This window comes from Nyctereutes procyonoides, unplaced genomic scaffold (genome assembly GCF_905146905.1).
Source record: "Nyctereutes procyonoides isolate TBG_1078 unplaced genomic scaffold, NYPRO_anot_genome, whole genome shotgun sequence".
NCBI lineage: Eukaryota > Metazoa > Chordata > Mammalia > Carnivora > Canidae > Nyctereutes > Nyctereutes procyonoides.
The window spans coordinates 33,857,775-33,881,923 of record NW_026575120.1 but is presented as its reverse complement, the minus strand read 5'-3'; the positions used below and the strand labels follow the sequence as shown (position 1 = coordinate 33,881,923).

General features: G+C 35.8%; 1 protein-coding gene across 7 annotated transcripts in view; it reads left to right on the top strand.

Annotated features, from left to right (window-relative positions):
• The window catches only part of BRAF (B-Raf proto-oncogene, serine/threonine kinase), a 175,907-nt gene that overhangs the window by 87,577 nt on the left and 64,181 nt on the right, over nucleotides 1–24,149 (top strand). For all 7 annotated transcript variants that reach the window (XM_055334940.1, XM_055334939.1, XM_055334941.1 and 4 more), the window contains exons 3-5: nucleotides 2,437–2,700; nucleotides 19,974–20,077; nucleotides 20,918–21,020. In XM_055334940.1, coding sequence (XP_055190915.1) covers nucleotides 2,437–2,700; nucleotides 19,974–20,077; nucleotides 20,918–21,020 — 471 coding nt within the window. The remainder of the gene's footprint in view (nucleotides 1–2,436; nucleotides 2,701–19,973; nucleotides 20,078–20,917; nucleotides 21,021–24,149) is intronic.

Below are 24,149 nucleotides of genomic sequence, written 5' to 3'. Positions count from 1 at the left end.
TGTAATCCACAATGAAGGAAATAGTATATTTTCAAAAATTAATAGTATATTTTCAAAAATTCAAATTAACTAACATTTTGATAACATTCTTTGAATTTGTTTACATGTATTACTTTTCCTAAGACTAACTTTGTATTGTAAATGTACTAGCCTAAGATGATAGTAAGATTTGATCTATGCAAGGAGGTAATTTTTATCTTGTAGGCTGCATGTTTATGTTCTTCCAAGTGTCAGTCTTTATTTTTGTAGTTTGAGCCCCAAACAGTGCCAGGCACGTGTGTTTTCAGTGTATATTAATTTACTGATTTTTTTTTTTTTTTTTTGAGAACGAGAGTATGAGTGCAGGGGGAAAGGACAGGAAGAGAGGAAATCTTAAGCAAGCTCCATGCTTGGCAGAGCCAAAGGTAGGGTTTAATCTCAAGACTCTGAGATCATGACTTGAACAGAAATCAAGAGTGGATACTTAATTGACTGAGCCACCTGGGCATCCCTTAATTGACAGATTTTTAAAGGCTCAAAAAGTGGATCATATTGAAAGAGATGGCCTTAGATCTTGGAACTGAAAGCTGAATCAAAATACAGCTTAGAAAATTTTGGATTGACTTGGTTGTAATGCCCTGATGCTATGAAATGTTTCTGGGATCAGTAGGGCAGCTAGTAGGCTATAAAGGAGAGGCAATTTTAGGCTCATATTTACCTCAGTGGCTCAGTTTAGTATTTTTTCTAAGATCTAGCATAGCAAGTGCAGTGGTCTTTATTAAAATAAAATTTCTCCTTCATTCTCCTCAACCTTTCATAATTCTCCCTTGCTTGTGGAATGGAGTTCAGGCTTCATAGCATGATATTTACACCTTCTACAAGCTAGTCTCTCACGTACCTTTCCAGTCTTATTGTTTCCTTGTATTGCGATTTTTCATTTAAATTCCACAAGCATATATTGATCCCTTGCTATGTCCCAAATATTGAATAGAATTCAATTATATTAGTCTGTTGTTTTCCTTCTGTGCCTTGAAATTTCCTACCTCTTTATTTTGGGGCAGAATTTTCCTGTACACAGTACTCTCTTCTCCCCCACTTAACTCCATCTATCTAAATGCTAACATTTTAAGGCCCTTTCCTTCCTCATTGTCACCTTGTATCAAGAATGTTCTTTGTCTGTTTCTCATGTATAACACTTAAATAAAAATACATCTACCTGCTTCTCTGCAGCCCAATAGTAAGCTCTGAGTGACGGGAAGTGCCATTTTAAAATCTTTGATTCTTTCTTGTAGCCTTTTATAAATGTTTGTAGTTATTGCATCTATGTATGGTGGTAGACAGAAATGGTGAACTGGGGTGTGGGGGAGAGTGATTACCACTGCCTTAAAGAACCATGAGCATATATATTCCAGTTCATTCCATCTCTTTACTTTCAGTATCACTCTGTTTTCAAAATTCTTTACTTCTAGAATAGGATATCTTATGTGGTCATTTGACTTCGTAGCTTTAGTCAAATGAAACTTGTAGAAAAAAAAATTGATGGGATAATGGCCCCCAAATTTCTTGACTATAGGGTATAAACCACTTTATCAGATAAAATTTTATTTTCTAAGCAGTATTTGATAGGATCATCAGGGATCCATAGTGAAGAGAATAAAGTATTTTAACTAATAGCTATTTCAGAAGATGGCGATTATACATCTTTAAAGTTCTATTAAGATTTTGATAGTAATGGTGAGATCTGACACAGTACCTGAGTCTTATTTTTTGATAAATCTCTTTTTTAAGACCTCATCTCCTTTTCAGCCTGTCTTTCTGTTGTTCTTTGGAGGGGAGAAAGGTATGAAACTTTACATGCCTGTAAGTTTTCTGAAAAAAAATAAAATAAAATAAAATTTTAATATTGTATGTCCCTTGATGTAGTCTATAGTATTTTTATCTTATGTAAGATACTCAGTTTAGAAGGTAATTTGCAATATGACCAGAACATTCTAAATATTGCAATTTTAAATTAACATTCATGGATATTCCGGACATTTATGTTTTTGTCAGTTTCTCAGTGCAGTGTAGTATCTTATCACACAAGATTTATCAATTTTTTAAAAAGCTTTTACTTAGTTATTCATGAGAGACAGAGAGAGAGGCAGAGACATAGGCAGAGGGAGAAGCAGGCTCCATGCAGGAAGCCTGATGTGGAACTTGATCCGGGACTCCAGGATCATGCCCTGAGCCAAAGGCAGACATTCAACCACTGATCCACCCAGGCATCCGAAAGATTTATCATATTAAGAGTAGAAGTTAATTTACAATACTTGTAGCATTTATTTTGTAATTTCTAATTTAAAACCTTGTTAGTTAGATTATAAAGAGATTATAATCAGACTTAAATTTCTTATTTCCTTTTGTTACTGTCAGGAAAAAAATCCAGATTTAACATAAGTCTACTTTATTTTATAGGCCTATGAAGAATACACCAGCAAACTAGATGCCCTCCAACAGCGAGAACAACAGTTATTGGAATCCCTGGGGAATGGAACTGATTTTTCTGTTTCTAGCTCTGCATCAACGGACACCGTTACATCTTCTTCCTCTTCTAGTCTTTCAGTGCTACCTTCATCTCTTTCAGTTTTTCAAAATCCCACAGATATATCACGGAGCAATCCCAAGTCACCACAAAAACCTATCGTTAGAGTCTTCCTACCCAATAAACAGAGGACGGTGGTGAGTCAACTTTTAATATCATCATTGCTTTTTCGTTGTGTTTTTCAGAAAGAGTAGTTGTTGAAACTGAAATATGATACCACTCCACTCTCCATGGTCATATAAATGGAAGCATCCATTTCAACCAGGAGTGGAAAAGACATAATTATTTGGTGCCAATGTCTGTATTTCTTAAGTGGAACAAATTACATTTTGTTTAGTGTCAGATTTGACATTTTAACTATCTGCCAAACTTGTACTTAGATTGGAGTGTGGTTCTAGTTTAGAATCAAAAAGAATTTCAAGATTTGAGCTTGTTTGTTGTCTATCATATGTCAGGTAAGTTTATTCTTTGCCCTGGAGAAACCCCTATTTGGACTTACTATCAAATGTTGGATTTTTAGCGTGTTTGATTTTTTTTTTTCTCTCTATATATAACTTTTGTTGATCATTAGTGTTACCACTGGAACAGAGTACTCTGTAAGTAACATTTAAAGCAGGGAAATCTGCACAATTTTATGGGTGGTCTATAAACCTTGAGTGCAACAAGTACTGTCATTGGATTTAATAATAATGCACCTGTCTACATCACTACTTTAAAAAATGTATGTGGTTATTTTTGAAATTAATAAAAAGCCTTTTCCAAATTCAAGTGAAGTCAAAGTAGTTTTAATTTTTTTCCCCTCACACAGCATTAGTAGTAATGCTGGATTTTCATGGAATAAGTTTGACCTGTGCTGCAGTGGCCTCCAGCAAGGTCAGTTTGTACCTTTAAAAACAAAGGGATATAAGTGTCAGTGTATGGGGATGTAAGATTAGGTCTTGAGCCTGTGTCACAAGGTAGTTGGATCTCAGATCCTCACATAAAGCTGAACCTTTGAAGAGATTTACCCTCAGAAAAAGGGTGAACTAGAAGAAAAATCTATTTACTCAGCATACATAAATAACAATAAAACTTATCTGTTTTCCTCAGCTGTCCAGATAAAGGTTAAAGTTTCCCTTGAATTCTTCATTATAGACCTGTTCTCATCATGGTATGGGTGGTGTCCAGGATCTTTCAACCCAACAACTGGTCCTGGAGAGGCACTAGGCAGGAGCAAATGTAAAACTTGTTTGGCCTGTCTAGGTCTCGTGGAATCCACAGAGATAATGCCTATTGATAAACTCAAAATCCCATGTTACAAAATAAACAAGTAAAGAGCTTATCAGTGCATTAGAAGACTTAAGAACAACAAGACTTCTAGAAGGAACCAAATAGAACTGCTAGGTGGTCCTAAAATTTTAAACTCAGTGGATGACAGTATCTATGAAGTATCCTTGCTAAAGATGATTTGTGTTGTTAAGCTTCTGAACTTTGCATTTTACAAGAAACACCGGATAAAAGAAAAAGTTAAGTACCATGAGGAAATGGACAAATTCAGAATTTGGACATTCTGTAATACAGATGGCCTGAGTCACTGTCACAGAGAACAAAAAACAAATTGGGGATTATTCTACACTAAATAAGACTAAAGAGATGTAAACAAATGCAATATGTGATCCTAGCTTGGAACTAGGATAGGGATGAGCTATAAAAGGCATTTTTTTATGGGAAATGGCAAATGTTGATTAACTATGTTATTATGGAATTAATAATTTTCCTGAAAATGATAACAGGAATGTAATTATGTAGTGGAATATCTTTATTAGAAAATACATTTTTTTAAAATTTAGGGGTAAATTGTCATGACACCTACAACTTTTTCCACTTTTCTTTTTTGAAATAAAACTTACACAGAGTAGAATATACAAATCTCAAATGTACAACAGAGTGACCTTATACATGTGTAACTGCCACGCAGGTGAAGATATAGAACATTTCTAGTGCAACTTGAGAAGGGTTCTCCCATGCCCCCTCCAACTCAGTAATCACCTCCAAGAGTAATCACTATTCTTACTTCTATCTCAGTCAATTTGGAAACTTCATTTCAAATGGTAAGATAGAAAACAAAATGTTAGAGAAAATAAATATGAAAAAACATTTAGAATCTAAGCAGAGAGAATTTGGATATTAATTATATTGTTCCTTCTAATTTTCTGTGAGTGAAATTTTTTACAATATAGATGGAAAAATTCAAACAACTTAGACGAAAGGAGAAACAGAAGGTTCAAAGGAAGCATTTGTCACTAGAGAAAAAAACTAATGAACATAAATTGATACTGATTTGAGGAAGTAGCAAGGTAACTTTAAATGAACCTTCAGTATGTCAAGTAATTACAGCATATTACAGAAGAAGCATCAAAATGCTAAGTAAAAATCAGGATATTTTTTAAAAACTAAGTGGATGAAGTAAAAAGTAGGTTAAAAGAATTATTAAACTCTAGAAAGCAAGAAAAGAGACTCAAACTATAAAAGAGAGGATAAGAGATATGAAAGGTGGAATGAACAGTTTCATTCTATGCCTCAGAGGAGTTCCAGAAAGAAGAGAAATAAAGTAGAGCAAAATTCAAAGAAATGATGGCTAACATTTGTGAAAGATGAATCTAAAGATTTGGGAAACAAAGGCCCTGAAGTGTATAAATAAATTTCAGTGCATAATTATTAGATATAACAAAATGAAAGAATAGTTTTTTCAAACCATTGAGGAAAAAAATTATCTTTAAAAAAATCACAATTAGATTATCAAAAATTTTTCATCATAGCAGCTGTAGAAGCCAGAAGACAATAGAGTAATCAGAATGCTGAGAAATGCCTGTAATTTGCTTAGCTAAAATATGATTTGAAGATATAATAGAGGCCTTTCCAGATGAGAATTTACCTTTGCCAGGCTCTGCTTGATGGAAATACCCAAAAATTACTTTAGAAAAACAGTTGAATACATTAAGGAGGGCACATGGTGTGGTGAGCACAGGTGTTTTATGCAACTGATGAATTATTCAAAACTACGTCAGAAACTAATGATGTACTCTATGTTGGCTAATTGAATTTAAATATAATAAATAAGAAAGTTGAATACAGAGAAAGGAATGAAAATTAAGAATTAATCTTAGTAACCTGGAATTGGGCAATGATTTTGTAAATATGACAAAAGTACAATACATAATGAACATATTCATAAGTTGGATTTCATTGAAATTTAAAATTTATGCTTTTTTTTAAGATTTTATTTATTTGAGAGAGAAGAGAGAGAACACAAGCAGAGGGTGGGGAACAGAAGAGGGAGAGAGAGAAGCAGGGAGCCCAATGAGGGCCTTGATCCTGGGGCCCAGGATCGTGACCTGAACCAAAGGCAGGCACCTAACCAACTGAGCTACTCAGGCACCCCAAAAACTATGCTTTTTGAAAAGACAGTGCTAAGAGTACAAAGATAAACCATGGACTAGTCTTTGCAAAACACATATGTGATTAAGGACGTGTATCCAGAGCATACAAAGAGCTCTTAGAACTCAATAATGAGAACACAAACACCTCAGAAAAATAGATAAAAGTTTTGAACAGATACTTCACCAAGGAAAATATGTAGATAGTGAATAAATAAATGAGAAAATGCCAGATGTCATTAGTCATTGGAGAAATGCAAATTTAAAGGCACAAGATAACACTACACACCTACAAGAATGGCTAAAATGAAAGAGTGGCAATACCAACTAGTGGCAAGGATGTGGAATAACTGGAATTTTCATTCACTGCTGGTGGGAATGTATAGTGGTACATATACACTATATGGTACATATACACTTTTTAAAACAATTTGATAGTTTTATTTAATACAATTCCTTTTAAAATCCCAACAGTGTTTTTTGCAGAAAAGGAAAAATCTATCCTGTAATTAATGTGGAAGCTTAAGGAATCCTGAAGAACCAAGCAATCTTGGAAAAGAGTAAAGTTGGAGGTCTCACACTTCCTGATCTCAAAACTTACTACAAACCTACAGAATGGCATAGATATACAGACATAAAGATCAATGAAATAAAGAGTCCAGAAATAAATTATTATGTATATGGTCAAAGGATATTTGACAAAGGTATTGCAACCCCTCAGTGGGGAAAGGACAGTCTCTTCCACAAATGATGCTGGCAAAACTGGATGTGCACATGCAAAACAATGAAGTTGGACCCTTGCCTTACACCACATGCAAAGTCCTCTCAGAATGGATCAAAGACATAAATGTAAGAGCTGAAACTATAAAACCCTTAGAATGAAACATAGAGGAAAAGCCTCACAACGCTGGATTTGGCAGTAGTTTCTTAGCTCTGACACCAAAGCACAGGCAACATAGGTAAAAATAGAGAAGTATTTTGTTATACCTAACAAAATTAGAAACACTGTGAATCAAAGAACACAATCATCTGAGTGAAAAGACAACGCAGAATAAATATTTGCAAAGATATATGTGATAAAGGGTTAATACTCAGAATGTATTTTTGAAAACTCCTACAACTCAATAAAAAAAGAACACCTTAACCCAATTAAGAAAGGAGAGGGGAGGTGAGTAGACATTTCTCCAAAGAGATATACAAATGGCCAACAAACACATGAAAAGATGCTCAAGAGTAATCATTAGGAATATGCAAATCAAAGCCACAATGAGCTACCACCTCACACCCATTAGAATGGCTACTATCAAAAAAAAAAAAAAATGAGGCAGCCCTGGTGGCTCGGTGGTTTAGCGTGGCTCAGTGGTTTAGCGCCGCCTTCAGCCCAGGGCAAGATCCTGGAGACCGAGGATCAATTCCCATGTCAGGCTCCCTGCATGGAGCCTGCTTCTCCCTCTGCCTGTGTCTTTGCCTCTCTCTCTCTCTCTCTCTCTCTGTCTCTGTCTCTCTCTCTCTCATGAATAAGTACATAAAATATTAAAGAAAAAAAAGAATGAATAGCATGTTGGCAAGGATATGGAGAAATTGGAACCCTTGTGCATTGCTAGTGGGGATATACAGTGGTGTGACCACTATAGAAAATGTTTGAGGATTCCTCAAAAACTAAGAAAAGAATTATATTATTCTGCATTTCTGCTTCTGGATATATACACAAATGAATTGAAAGGGCTTCAAAGAGGTTATTTATACACCCATATTTATAGCAGCATTATTCACAATAACCAAAAATGTGTAGTCAACCCAAGTGTCCATCGACAGATGCATGAATAAACAAAATATGATATATGCATACAGTGGAATATTATTCAACCCTCAAAAGGAAATTCTGACACATTCTACAGCATTGATGAATCTCAAGCCAGTTACAGGAAGACATACTGTATTATTCCACATATATGAGGTACCTAGAATAGTCAAATTCATAAAAACAGAAAATAGGATAGTGGTTATAAGGGGGTGGAGAATTGTTCTTTAATGGTTATAGAGTTTCATTTTTCTCAAAATGAAAACTGTCATGGAGACTGGTTATGAAACAGTGTCCATGTACTTAACATAGCTAACTGTATACTTTAAAGCAGTTAAGATGTTAAATTTTATGTTATATGTATTTTGCCACAATTAAAAAAATAGTTTGGCAATTTTGTCAAAAGTTAAGCATACACCTAGTATATGATCCAGCCATTCATTCTACTTCTAGATATTTACCAAAGAGAAAGCATATGTCCATACAAAGATTTATACACAATTGTTCTTAGTTGCTTTATTTGTAATACCCTCAAGCTGAGTACAAGCCAAATGTTCATCAACAGATGGTTAAGCAGGCTGTGGTATATCCATAAAATGGAATACCATGTGGTACAAAGAGTGCATTACTGATAGACACAACAACATAGTCAATCTCAAAATAATCATGCTAAGTGAAAGTAGCCAGACAAAAATGAAAATGTATTTTACACCTCTACTTATATAAAATTCTAGAACATGCAAACTGTTCTCTAGTGGCAGGTTTTTGTTTTTTTAAGATTGTGTTTATCTGATCCAGCAAGTGTAAAAGCACGGAGCAACAGAGGGAGAAGGAGAAGTAGGCCCTCTGCCAAGCAGGGAGCCCAAGGCAGGGCTCCATCCCAGGATCCTGGGATCATGACCTGAGCTAAAAGCAGACACTTCACTGACTGAGCCACTCAGACACCCCTAGTGACAGTTTTAGATCAGTATTTGTGTGGGCCTGGATTAGAGGGAGGAATTACATAGGAGCTCAAGGAAACTTTGAGGTATAATAGAGTACATTAATTATCTTGAATGTGGTGATAATTCATTAGTATATACATAATGTCAAAATGTATCAGACAATATACCTAAATTAATGTAGTTTATTGTAGATCAGTTAAACCTCAAATCTGTTTTTTTAAGAAAAGGAATGAAAAGGGACATCTACCTGGCTTTAGTTGGAAGAATATGTGACTCAGGGTTATGAGTTTGAGCCCCATGTTGGGTATAGAGATTACTTAAATAAAACTTAAAAAGAATAAAAAGGAATGACGAGTTGTTAGTGATGAAAAGAAAATTGGTAGTGTTATTTATCTATTACATGAAATATAATTTAAGAAGAGAAAGAAGTGTTAAGGATGAGGGTCATGCTCTGGCAGGAGAAAAGGATTACCTTTTACTTTACACTTAAACCCTTCTTCCACAGAGCTGTTTCTTTCTGATGCTTAAAATTATTGTTTAGAGTGATTATATCTATTGTATTTAGCTTTTTTCATGATGGATAGTTAAGTAATATTATAATATACATTTAAATACATATATCCTGAAATATTGTGGGAATATTTTTATGTTAGATATCTACAAATAATTATTGGGTAAGGTATACACTCTCAATAGTGTATGAGGCTTACTTTTACCGTGAGACCCTGGCCAATACGGAATGTTAAAATTTAGAAGATATTATTGATCTACTAAAATTTAAAGTATTTCAGGCCTAAGTTACCCTCATTCATGTATACTTTTCTTTTTTTTTTTATTTATGAGAGAGAGAGAGAGAGAGAGAGAGGCAGAGGGAGAAGCAGGCTCCATGCACCGGGAGCCCGACGTGGGACTCGATCCTGGGTCTCCAGGATCGCGCCCTGGGCCAAAGGCAGGCGCCAAACCGCTGCGCCACCCAGGGATCCCTCATGTATACTTTTCAATACATAAGCCATACAACAACAAAAAGTTAAGGAAAGTATTAGACTCACCCAAGTATCCTGAAACACAACTTGTCCTAAGCCTGTCTTTTTGAATTCATAATTTAAAAGAATTTTTTATAGATTAAGACTTAACTCACGTACAGTTCACTCAAAGGGTGCACTCCAGTGATTTTTAGTCTGTTCACAGTTATACAGATGTTACCACAATCAATTTAAGAATTTTCTCAACATTCCAGGGCAGCCCGGGTGGCTCAGTGGTTTGGCGCCGCCTTCAGCCCAGGGCCTGATCCCAGAGGCCCGGGATCAAGTCCCACGTCAGGCTCCTTGCATGGAGCCTGCTTCTCCCTCTGCCTGTGTCTCTGCCGCCCCCCCCCCCCTCTCTCTCTCTCTCTCTCTCTCTCTCTCTCTCCTCCCTCCCTCCCTCCCTCCCTCCCTCCCTCCCTCCCTCCCTCCCTCCCTCCCTCTCATGAATAAATAAATAAATAAAATCTTTAAAAAAAAAACAAAACTTTCTCAGGATTCCAAAAAAGAAACCCTGTATGCATTAGTAGCCACTTACCATTTCTCCCCAACCTTCCCAGCCCTAGGCAACTACTTACTTCCTTTTATCTCTATAGATTTGCCTATTCCTGGACATACCATATAAATGGAATCTTGGAGTGTGTGGTCTTTTGTGACTGGCTTCTTTGATTTAGTGAGTTTCCAGTGTTCTTCCATGTTACAGTGTGATTCAGTCCTTCATGCCTTATTTTATGGTTGACTCATATCCTATTGTTTGTATATACTCCATTGTATTTATCCATCCTGAGTGTTGTTTCCACTTTTTGGCTATTGTGAATAATGCTGCTATGAGCATTCCATGTACAAGTTTTTTTTGTGTGGACATATGTTTTCGTTTTTTATTGGATAAATGTCTCTAGTAATCTTTTGAGGAACAGCCAGAATGTATTCCAAAACAGCTGTAGCATTTTACTTTCTCACCAGTACTGTTTGAGGGTTTTAGTTTTTCCATCTCCTCGCCAGTGTATTTATTGTCTTTTTGATTACAGCCATCCTAGTGTGTTTGAAGTGGTGTTTCTTTATGGCTTTGATTTGCATTTCCCTGATATGCTGATGATATCAAGCATCTTTTCATGTGCTTATTGACTTTCGTATATCTGTTTTGGAGAAAGAATTTCCTTTTATATAAATAGTTTTCTATGGCATGCATAGACAAAAATAAAATACCATAGGTCTGAGATAAGAAAAATTATAAGAACTGATGAGCATTGCTCTAATAATAGAAATGGGATGTAAATGGCTAGGATTATTTCTTCTAGAGATGGCAAAAGGTACAAGTTCTAAGACTATATATATTTCAGAAGGAGAAAGAGTAGAGATTATAGGAATAAAAATGTGTTTTAGATCCAAAAAGAGAATTGTAGAAGATGAATAAGCCTGAGATTAGAAAGTAAAAGTAAGGTAGACTAAGTGAAAGCATTATAATTCTAGGAATATGATAGTAGCTAGCCCCTAGAAGTGTTTTTTTATGACTCTAAAACCAGTACTAAACAAAAAACCATGCTTGAAAATTTTATATCATTTTGCAAAGCAAGGTATTTAATTGATGACTTTGAGTCACCAATTTAGCATTTAGAAAAGAATGTTCATAAGGTTTTTTAAAACCTTTTTATTTAGAAAATGTGTTTATATAGAAAATTATAATGGACAGTATATTAAAATCTGTTTAGTCACTTCCAATGAACAAATAGGAATTTTTGTCATTTTTCCTTTATACTACACACATACGCAAATGTGGTTCCCTTTTTTTTTTTTTTAAGATTTTATTTATTTATTCATAAGAGATCAGAGAGGGAGAGAGGCAGAGACACAGGCAGAAGGAGAAACAGGCTCCATGCAAGGAGCCTGACACGGGACTCGATCCCAGGTCTCCAGGATCATGCCCTGAGCTCCAGGATCATGCCCTGAGCTAAACCGCTGAGCCACCCAGGCTGCCCCAAATGTGGTTCCCTTTACCCGTCCCATTACTCTTCTGAACATCCGCTGTCCCACTGTTTCCCAAGAAGCAGCCACTCTGATAAATGTAGGGTACGTTAATTCCAAAATTTTATACTTTACTAAATATATGTATCTATAAGTATTTTTTAAATTTGTGATAGTATGATACTATATACAATATTCAGTACCTTGCCTTTTAGATTTAAAATTATAATTTCAAGGTGTACATATGTATATGTTGATACATATAGGTCTTATTCTTCGAATTTAACTACTATGGAGACTTCCAGCTTCTGAATATACCACAGTTTATCCATTTCCCTATGATGGACATGTAGATTATGTTTAATTTTTTTTGTTATTACTAAAGCCTAAAATACGAACATCTTGCACAGGATTCTTTGTATACAAGTAACAAGGTATTTCTAAGTTGTAAAAGTGGAAGTAGATTCCTGGGGCACAGGATAGGCAGATTTGATTCAAAGGTTGTAAAAGAACAAGGAATCTGGAAAAATATCTAAAGCTACTAAGTTAATTTTAGCATCTGTGGAATGGAAGTTCTGAGAGCAGCTTATCAGCGACTAACATTTAGTAGGTGGTCTGTAAATATTTTAGAAGGGCTGAGTCTGTGGGGGGGGGTGTTTAAAGATTTTATTGATTTCAGAGAAAGAGAGAAAAGCATGAGCAGAGGGAGGGGCAAAGGGAAAAGCAGACTCCCCGTTGATCAGGGAACCAGAAGCCTGATCAGGGAACCAGAAGCCGAAGCTGGACTCGATCCCAGGACCCTAGGATAATGACCTGGGCTGAAGGCAGACACTGGATGTTTCAAAAGCATTCCTTCATTGTGCTGTAATTAAAGCAGGAAATATTTGTGGAATGGAAGGGATAAGGAGAAGCTATGTTCTTGCTTTAGCCAGTTTGGGAGGAAACATGAAGAACACATAAAAAACACTTTAAGAAAAATGAAAAAGAAAAAAACAACAGCAAAACTTTTAACTTTATTAATAGCACAAATAAGTAGTTTTAATGAAATAGATTGAGTCAAGGGTCATCACTAGATAGGAGTAAGTGGTAGTACCCCCACAGAATACCCATCCCTCTATTTTTAGCAAAAGCAGAAACCTAAGATCTACACAAGTGAGGAAAGAGGGTGGGGTGGGTGTTAGGTTCTATTTCTTTGTAGACAGAAGGAATAATAGTACCCATGGCATAGTGGTTTACAGTTTGTGAAAATGCACTCACATCCTCTCACGGTTTGTGAAGCAAAATACTGTAGAGAGCGGTATTAGATTATGTTGATATTTCAGTTACAGTTTGATTTTAATAATATTATGTGGCTCTGGAACCTAGGACATTCTTGAATCCTGGTAAATTCTGTTAGCTTTCACCAACAGTGAAAGGACTTCTTTTTCTGTTACTAGTTAAGTACCTCCCTGTGCAGTACTAATTAATGAAGTAACTGATTAACTTTATTTTTGATCTTTGATTTGATTTACTTTTATAGCATTTTACTGGTAAAAACTTAGGATGTTTGTAAGTCCTGTGACCACTGGTTCTTTGTTAAATACAATTTGACCAGGATGTCTGGGTGGCTCAGTCAGTTAAGTGTCTGACTCTCGATCTCAGCTCAGGTCTCGATCTCAGGGTCATGAGTTCAAGCCCTGAGTTGGGCTCCACACTGGGCGTGAGACCTACTTTAAAAAATACCTATATCTGTATATCTGTCTATCTTGACCTAAAGACATACTTAATTCTAAAACTGCTTTTACATTATGAAGTTTTTGTAGCGTAGTCAGCCTCTTTTTACTTTAGTAAGACCATGTTGTAAGCAGATTACATGAAGTTTTTCCTTCAAAACCTAATCATTGTAACAGTCCTGAAAAAGGACTTGACATCAGGATACATTATCATAAAATCAGGAAGCCACAAATTTAGATTTATATTCAAAACCCAAACATTGGCATGTATATTTTGTGCCAGTTTATGCAAGGAGATCTCAGGGTATCATGCAGTTTATTTAAAGTATATAGTGAAGACTGCATTGCAAAGAACTTAAACTACCAAATTAATCTGCTAGCTCAAATAATATGTTACAATTTGATGGCCATTACTTTAGGAAGGTCTTTTAAGTTTTAAGAAAACATTTTATTATGGAAATTTTTAAGTGTACACAAAAGAAGAGTAGTGTAGTGAGCCATCATGAACCCATTGATAAAAGATGGTTTATATTCACTTTAAAAACTAATATGTGGGGATCCCTGGGTGGCGCAGTGGTTTAGCGCCTGCCTTTGGCCCAGGGTGCGATCCTGGAGACCCGGGATCGAATCCCACGTCTGGCTCCCGGTGCATGGAGCCTGCTTCTCCCTCTGCCTATGTCTCTGCCTCTCTCTCTCTCTCTCTCACTGTGTGCCTATCATAAATAAAAAAAAAAAATAAATAAATAAAATAAAATAAAATAAAAACTAATATGTGAAAGTTTAGACTAATACATTTTGTTCTGGTCTAAATTATCCTTTGCAAAAATATTCAGGCAGTTACATTGACTCTAGCTCTTTATTAAGATGGGATGCTTGTTTTAAAAATTTTTGTAGGAAAAAATTATTTCTCCTTTGATAGCCTAATCAAGGACATTTAATTTTGGAATTTGAAGAATTCCATGCATAAACCTGATTCTTTTGAAAGTATCTTTTCAGTCCTGTCAGCCTTTAAATATGAGACAAATCACTCCTCCCATTTTCAATCATATAATTCTTTCATGTGGTAATTATATAAAGAAATCTTGTGCCCTCCCCTGTTTCTATATTCTATACATCCAGTTTCCCCTGAAACTTTTAGGTAACTATTTTTATTTGGGAGGTATATGTGTATTTTCTGGGATGTTATGGGTTTTTGTTTTTCTTTAAAGAATTTATTTATTCATGAGAGACATGGAGAGAGAGAGGCAGAGACACAGGCAGAGAGAGAAGCAGGCTCCTTGCGGGAGCCTGATGTGGGACTCGATCCTGGTACTCCTGTCTGGATCACGCCTGAGCCGAAGGCAGACACTCAACAGCTGAGCCACCCAGGCGTCCCTTTGCGGTTGCTTTTTAATGTAGCTACAAGCAAATACAAAGATGTATTCTTATTTTTCCACTTCTCTTTTACACACAAGCCATCATACTATATATATCATTCTGTATTTTGTTTTTAATATTTACATAGACCCTTGGAAATGCTCCATTGCCTTATACAGAGAAATTTTAAGTATTATTTTTTTTACAGCTATAGATTTCAGTGTATAGAGGTTTATCAGAATACTATAGTTATACCAAAAAGTGTGCTTGCCTGGATCAAAAGGAAATTTATATATGTAATTTTAATAATAGATAATTTGCAATTTTGAGGGATGCCTGGGTGGCTCTGCAGTTGAGCATCTGCCTTTGGCTGGCTTAGGGCATAGTCCTGGGATCCAGGATCAAGTTCCGCATCAGTCTCCCTGTGGGAAGCCTGCTTCTTCCTCTGCCTATGTCTCTGCCTCTCTGTGTGTGTGTGTGTCTCTTTCTCATGAATAAATCTTTAAAAAAAAATATTTTTTTGCTTTATAGGTCTTGCTTAATTTTGCATTGCTACCTGCAATATATGAGATGCCTGTTTACCATAGCCTAATATGATAGAACATGTTGTCAAGCTTTTGGATTTTTGCCAGTCTGATAATTAAAAAAAAATATTTTGGCAAGTTTGAGTTTACTTTACTCCTAGTGATACTGAACATCTTTTCATGTTTGAACTTTCATGTCCTTTCCCATTTTTCTATTGGGTTGTTGGTCTTTATCTCATATTTTTAGCTCTTTATATATTAGGAAGATTACATGCATGTTATAGGAGTTGCAGATATTTTTTATCAGTTTGCTTTTGTCTTTTGACTTTGCTCATAAGTTACAAATATATTTTTCATAGTTTGTATATGTCTTTAGACTGCTTATAATTTGTTTTGCCATCTAAAAGATTTTTAGTTTTATGCAGTTGAACTTAACATTTTTTCTTTTATGGCAGATTTTGCATCATAGTTATAAAGGCCTTCTCAACTAGAGGTTATAAAGGATTTTGCCATGTTTTCTTCCAGTATTTTATGGTTTGTCTCTTCCTTCCTTTTTTCAACATTTAAATTTTTTACTTATTTGGAGTTTTCCCTAGTCTACAGTATGAAATACAGATGAACTTTTTAACTAGATTGGTTCCAGTTGTCTCAGTATGGACATCTTTACCCTATTTCAGATGCTGCCTTAATTTTATTCTAATTTCCTTTATGTATTAGAGTCTGTTTTTGTCTTTTCTGTTCCATTAGTCTGTCAGCCTGTTGAACTGGCTCTATCAATTAAGGAGCAAATAGTTACAAAAAAATCAGCCTACAGTAGTAAAATGAAAGACTTATCACTTTCCCTTATTGCTAAGAGTGGAAAGGCATATTTTTGCCTGCTGATGAAATATACATACCCTTTGGAATTAAGCGTAATTAGTAGATACATGACAGGATTGCATAAGGGAAATTACCAAAGGAACTAAGGGGTACTAGATAGCCATGGTTCACTTGTAACCTTATATGCCTTGTTATGGTATTTAAAATTTCCCCTATAAGAACTGGAAAATTGTAGGAACTTGAATTTTGCCCTATAAATTATGAAAAATTGGAGCAGACTAATGAAATATAAAATTACATTTTTTAAAAGATTTTATTTATTCATGAGAGAGAGAGAGAGGCAGAGACATAGGCAGAGGAGGAAGCAGGCTCCATGCAGGGAGCCTGATGTGGGACTCGATCCTGGAACTCCAGGATCACACCCTGGGCTGAAGGCAGGCGTTAAACTGCTGAGCCACCCGGGGATCCCCTAAAATTACATTTTAGAATGAAGTTCTAAATCTGAATTCAGTGGGCTTCTCAACAGTCCATACATGAGCTTCAGGTTCTATGAACCCCTGAAATTTTATGTGTCAGAGCATCTAAGACCGGAATCTCAGAAGTCTTTTTTTTTAGGTGGGGGAGGGGCAGAGGGAGGAGAGAGAATCTTTTTAAATTTTTTTATTTAAATGAAATTAACTTTTTTGAAAGATTTTATTTATTTATTCATGAGAGACACACACAGAAAGAGAAGCAGAGACACAGGCAGAAGAAGAAGCAGGCTTCATGCAGAGAGCCTGCTGTGGGACTCGATCCTGGGACTCCGGGATCACGCCCTGAGCCAAAGGCAGACAGACACTCAACCCCTGAGCCACCCAGACGTCAATGAGCATGGAACGTTTTTCTATTTCTTTGTGCAATCCTCTATTTCTAAGTGTCCTATAGTTTTCAGTACAATTCATTTGCCTCTTTGGTTAGGTTTATTCCCAGGTATCTAATGGATTTTGGTGCAATTGTAAATGGGATTGATTGCTTATTTTCTTTTTCTTCCATCTCATTGTTAGTGTATAGAAATGCAGCTAACTTCTGGGCATTGGCTTTATGTCCTGCCACTTTGCTGAATTCCTGTGCAAGTTCTAGCAATTTTAGGGTAGAGTCTTTTGGGTTTTCCACATAGAGTATCATGTCAGGAGAGACTCTTAAGCAGGCTCCATGCCCAGTGTGGAGCCCAATGTTCAGGGCTCAATCTTACGACCTTGAGATCATGACCTGAGTCAAAAGAGTCAGAAGCTTAACTGACTGAGCCCTCCCAGGCACTCCAAATTCTTAGAAGTCTTTGACATACACATACAAGTTAAAAATACCTTTTTTAGAAAGATTCCTCTGGTTACATGGAATAAGGTTTAAAACTAAAGATAGGGTTGCTGGGATCCCTGGGTGGCGCAGCGGTTTGGCGCCTGCCTTTGGCCCAGGGTGTGATCTTGGAGACCTGGGATCTAGTCCCACGTTGGGCTCCCTGCATGGAGCCTGCTTCTCCCTCTGCCTGTGTCTCTGCCTCTCTCTCTCTCTCTCTCTGTGACTATCATAAATAAATAAAATCTTTAAAAAAATAAATAAAGATAGGGTTGCTAATCAAGAAGTTTTTGCATAAAGTATGCAAAGTATAAGTAGCAGAGCCTATCAAAATACAAACAACATTTTTCACAGAAGTGGAACAAATAATCCTAAAATTTATACAAAACCACGGAAGATCCCCAAATAGCTAAAAAAAAAAAATCTTGAGAAGGAAGAACAAAGCTGAAGAATCAAATTCTAGAATTCAAGATGTACTGTAAAGCTGTAGTAATCATACCATGTATGTAGTACTGGCACAAAAATAGACACGTAGGGCAGCCCCGGTGGCTTAGTGGTTTAGTGCCGCCTTCAGCCCAGGGTGTGATCTTGGAGACCCGGGATTGAGTCCCACATCGGGCTCCCTGCATGGAGGCTGCTTCTCCCTCTGCCTGTGTCTCTGCCTCTCTCTCTCTCTCTCTCTCTGTCTCCATGTCTCTCATGAATAAATAAATGAAATCTTTAAAAAAAAAATAGACATGTAGATCAATGGAACAGAATAGAGAGCCTAGCTATAAGCCCATGTTTATATGGTAAATTAACCTATGACAAAGGATGCAAGAATGAACAATGGGGAAAAGACAGTCTCTTTAATAAATGGTGTTGGGAAAACTGAACAGCTATATGCAAAACAATGAAACTGGACCACTTTCTTATACCATATACAAAAATAAATTCAAAATGGATTGAAGACCTAAATATAATGCCTGAAACCATAAAACTCCTAGAAGAAAACATAGTTTTCATATCATCATTTCATCAAACATATTTGATATCTCCTTAGCTGATCTAGTTCTTCCTCCTCAAGAAAAACAAAAGCAAAAATTATTGGGACTATACCAAAATAAAAGGCTTTTACACAACAAAAGGAACAAGGCAACCTACTGAAGTAAGAGAAGATAATTTGCAAATGATATGTCTGATAAGGGGTTAATATTCACAATACATAAAGAACATACAGCTCGACACCAAAAATTCCAAGTAATCTAATTAAAAATTAGGCAGAGGACCTGAATAGATATTTTTCCAAAGTAGACCTACAGATGGCCAACAGACACAGGAAAAGATGTTCAACATTGCTAATCGTTAGGAAAATGCAAATCAAAACCACAGTGAGGGTTGCCTGGCTGGCTTAGTCAGTAGAGTATGTGACTTTTTTTTTTTTTTTTAAGATTTTTAAAATTCATTTATTCATGGGAGACACAGAGAGGCAGAGAACACAAGCAGAGGGAGAAACAGGACTCCCCGGGGGGAGCCCAGTGCGAGGCTTGGTCCCAGGACCCTGGGATCATGACCTGAGCTGAAAGTAAATGCTCAACCACTGAGCCACCCAGGTGCCCTGGGTATGCAACTCTTGATCTTGGGATTGTAACTTTGAGCCCCACATTGGGTGCAGAGATTACTTAAAAATGAAACCTATAAAAAAAGAAAAAGAAAAACAATAAGATAACGCCTTACGCTGGTCAGAATCGCTAAAATCAAAAAGAAGTGTCAGCGAGGATATAGAATGTAGAGAAAAAAGAGTTACCATATGCTATTGATGAGACTACAAATTGGCACAGTCACTGGAAAACAGTATGGAACTTCCTCAGAAAAATAAAAGTAGAAAAACAAACAAAAAACAGAATCCGACCTACAGCTACAGAGATCAAACTAGGGATATTCTATTCCCCAGAAGGGAAGAGAATAGAGGGATAGGCAAAATGGATGAAGGGAAGTAGTAGACGTGGGCTTCCAGTTTTGGAATTAATAAGTCATAAGGATGAAAGGCAAAGGGAGTGTAATCAGTGATATTATAGTGTTATATGGTGACAGATACTAGCTATACTTGTGAGCATAGAGTATTGTATAGAGAAGTTGTATCATGTTGTATACCTGAAACTGATACGATGTGTGTCAACTATATTCAAATTTAAAAAATTTTTAAATTGATTTTGCTTTAAATGTTGACATGTTAATTCTTAATGGTGGGTATATAGGAACCAGTCGTCTTTTTATATGTTAAAATATTTCATAATTTTAATAAGCAAAATCAATTTTGCTTTAAGTAGGTGAATAATAGATATTTCAGTCATAATTTTCCTTAAGTATCAAGTTAGCTTTACAAATGATGTTATTATCTGACAGGGTGATCATATGACATTTTAAAGGTATTGTAAAGTGTTGACCTTTTTTAAATGTTGTGGAAAAATATATAATTTATTCCCTTTATCTCATATTATATATATATATATGTGTGTATATATATATATATGATACCATAGGTACCCGCAAGATGTGGAGTTACAGTCCGGGACAGTCTAAAGAAAGCTCTGATGATGAGAGGTCTAATCCCGGAGTGCTGTGCTGTTTACAGAATTCAGGATGGGTATGGTTTGTATGTGATGTGAAATTTTGTTTAAAAAGGAAAAAAAAACCCTCAGACCTTAAAATTTGGGTTTTCTGTAGCATCTTTACCCAAACCCAAGGTATTGAAATTTAACTTCAGAAAAATATATTAAGTTAGCCTAAAGAAAACCTTGTAGGCCTTTTGAGGAGTTAACATTAGGTATTTTGTGTGATGATAGTGTTATTCTGATGAAATGACTATTTGGAGTCTGAGATTCTTACAATTTTTGAACCATTTAAAATGTGGCTTATTTGAATAATGGACTCTTCCCCCACGCCCATATTTTTAATATAAACTCATAGTTTCACAAAAGGCTTATCAAAATTAATATTTTAAGCTATTTTTCTTTCAGAAAAGTATCTAAAATTGTGCCAGGACCCCCCAAATTTTGAATCCTGTTTTTAAAAAAAATATCCTTTTGGATATTGTTGTCCCTTGAGTACTCTCTTTTTTTTTTTTTTTTTTTAATGGATAGATAAATCCGTAGCTGTGATTCTTTTTTTTTTTTTTTTTTTTTTTTTTTGGAGGGGGGACCTTAGGAACAATCAATTTTCTGCTGTTGTAGGTCTTTTCTGGAGCTGGCTTGAAGAAAAGAGTACATCTCTTTACCCTGCTGTTTGTCCAAGAGTGATACATTTATTTGGGGTAAACTTAAAAATTAATTTATTGCCATTTAAATTTCTAACGATGGAAGACTAGGGAGCCAAACCTCCCTCACCATTACTAGCCCCTCAATAACCAATTTTCATGTCTTCAGCATGAGGTATATGAAGATTTTTAGGTGTGATAACCAAGAAAGGCTGTGTCTACACTTTTCAGAGAGAAGAAACCGATTGGCTGGGACACTGATATTTCCTGGCTCACTGGAGAGGAATTGCATGTAGAAGTGTTGGAAAATGTTCCGCTTACCACACACAACTTTGTATGTACTTTTACATTTTTTCCAAATGTCAAAAATGTACAAGTTCTTGCACATGAATTTTTACTTAGGGAATATGAAATATGGATGAATAATTTTGGGGTTGGTATTTTACCTAAGTTGAAAATCCATTCTGTTCTTTAAAAAGCTTATATTTAAATAAAGAGTTTTATTTTCTTCTTAATTTGAAAAAAACAATATATGTTTTTCAATGAAAGGAACTGAATAGATAATCTGAATAGTACAAAAGTATATCAAGTGTAGTCTTTCAAACTCCTTCTACTTATACAAATGTGTGCTTATACCCAGGAGCCAAAAGCTCTCTCCATTCTCTTTTTTCCTCCCTTCCTTTAATTTCCATTTCTTTCCTTAAACTAAAAAAGAACATTCCTGTTCTGTGTGATAGTCTTCATCTTTAAAAAAAGAAAAAAATGAACAGTGTATCATGGACATCTTTCCACGTCAGTACACCTGGTTTCATATTTACAGAGATTGCATAATAGTCCATAAGAACATAAATTCAATATATTTAACCATCCTCTACTAATATAGACATCTAAGTTTTTAAAAAAAAATCTCTCTTGTACGAAGGACTAAACAGAATCTTGCATTCATCATAATACACTTGTGTAAGTGTTTCTGAAGGATGAGTTAATGGAAGTGAAATAACTCTCCATGAGGACCTCCTCCTTCATCTGGTTTTTGCATTTGCTGGAACCTAGCCTAGGCTAAGTGTCACCAGCATGATAACTGGAATAAGGGTCATCTTTACCTTAGTGATGGGAGTATAGTGCCCAGAGCTTGAGAACCTGCAGAAGCCAGGAGTAGAATGATCTAGAAGACAGGAATGCATTTCTTACTTTCTATCATATATGGAATTTTGAGCATAGTTTATTTTTTCTAGATGGATAGTTATTGCTACCCTTTTGGCATCAGGTGCTCTCCCGTGTGTTTTGGTGATCAGTACAGCTGGACTCCTAAAGCAGATGAATAATGAGCTGATTTCCTTGGGGGTTTGTGCTTTCAGTGCTCCATTAGTGGTGAATAATGGTGAATAATTTGTGCTTCAGTAAGGCATCTTTTCAGTGAGTGTTGTCAATCAGATTTACTATGTAGCAGATAGTTTTGAAATAATGACCCAGCAAGTTCATTACTATAGATTTTTTTAATTTGTAGAATTTCAAGTGGATAAATCTGAAGATAATTTTAAGTTTTTAGAAATCCAAAAATGGTAGAGCTTACATTTCATGAAGATTACTATTTTTCTTGGCTGAAAAGTAGTTAAAAGGAGGTAAGAAAACCTAAGTTGTTAACCACAAAATGGTGTTAGAGTAGTGCCTCAGGAAGGTCCTTGCCACAAGAGGATAATGAAAACAAGCTGCAGCCTAGTTCCAGAGTATGGAAATCCTCACAACACAGTTGGAGACCTGCCAGTAAATATTTATTAAGAACTTTCCATTTGCCAACACTGTCTGATCTGGGACTATAACAATGAATAAGAAAAACAATATCCCTGCCTTAGAGTAGAGAGACAGATGTTTTGATAAGAACATTTCATAAACACTCTTAATTACTGTGTATGTATAAAGTACAGTAGATGCACAGAGTAGAAACTCCTAACCTGGGCTTGGAGGAGTCAGGAAGTTTTCCCAAAGGAAGAACTCTCTAAGCTAAGGCCTGATGGATGAGGGAATAGCAGATGGAGTGAAGAGAAGAGTACTCAACAGAGGAAACAGAAAGCGCGGACTACTTTTCAGTTTTGAAAGAGGGTCAGGGGGGATGGTATAAAGTTGTAGAGGAGATTGTTTTAGTGTAGCAGGAATTATGGTTAGAATAAGAAGAATCCAGCTCCTAGAAGTTTTTGTAAGGCTTGTTAAAGATTTGGACTTCTCTTTAAAAAATTGGAAATTAATTGTAAGCAGGAGAGACGTGATTGGATTTGTGTCTTAGAACAGTTGCTCTGAGTGTCATGTAGAGGCAAGAGTAAATGCACGTGTTCTGCTTAAGAAAGGGAGAGAGCTTCTCTCTTTCTCTGCTGCGTTTTGCTGGCTCCTTCAGAAATGCTGCTTATGTCTCCCAGTTTCCTAGAGTCCATTATTAAAAGCAGTTCCTTAGATATTTGCCTACATTCCAGGAGTCCCTGGGAACTGGCAGGGTGAAGGCAGCAGGAAAAGCAGAAAAACAAGAACGTATACCTTCCTGTACTCACTTGTATTGACAAAGATATATTCCCAGAAACAATTATATGTCACAATTTATTCTCAAATGCATTCGCACATTTGCTTCTCCTCATTTCCACTCCTCTCTGTTTTCTTCTCTCTTCCCCTCCTGCACTCTCTGGGTTTTTTTGTTTGTTTGTTTTGTTTTTTTCCTCCTTTACATACACAAACAGTCTGGTACGTAGAGTTTTAGAAGTCAGTAGCAGGAAGAAAGACTGCAAGTGAGTAGATGAATGAAAAGAGAAATTAGAGCTTCATGAAACTCAGCAGATTATTAGGTGAGTGAGAAAGGGTTAGTTAGCAAAGAGAATCAAGTGATGATAAATGCTGATTCTTGTGAACATGTTTTGTATTTTTCTGTGCTCTATTTTCTGAGATTCTCTGAGAAATGTAAAAAATGCTTGCTTTGGCAAATACCGGCCACATAAATGTTAAATTACTCTACTATCTTGTATGTCCAAAGACAAACGGAAAAGCCACAAAGCTAAAAAACAAGGAATTTGGCTTTTATGTCCTCTAGAAAGTGATACATAAACCAAAAGGTGAAGAAAACAAGAGCCACTTTTAAAAATTACCTGAATGTTCTCAAAAAGCTAAAAAGCATGATGTGCCAAGATACCATTTTCTTGATGCGACATTATTTTTAAATAACTTTTTATCCTGTTAAATGCATGTTTATTGTAAAGAGTTTGGTAAGTTGTGGCTATTGAAATCAACCTAACGAATCATGAGAGCAATGGCATATAATAGAAAGTCCTGGTGTACATTGTATTCGAGATACTGTTAAATGAATATAGGTATGTTCTCGGTCATAATATAACGTATTTCTTACTATTGTTCATGATTTAAACTGTCTGGGAAACAGAAATGAATTGAGAATATACACAGCAAAGACAAAGGACAAAATAGAGTC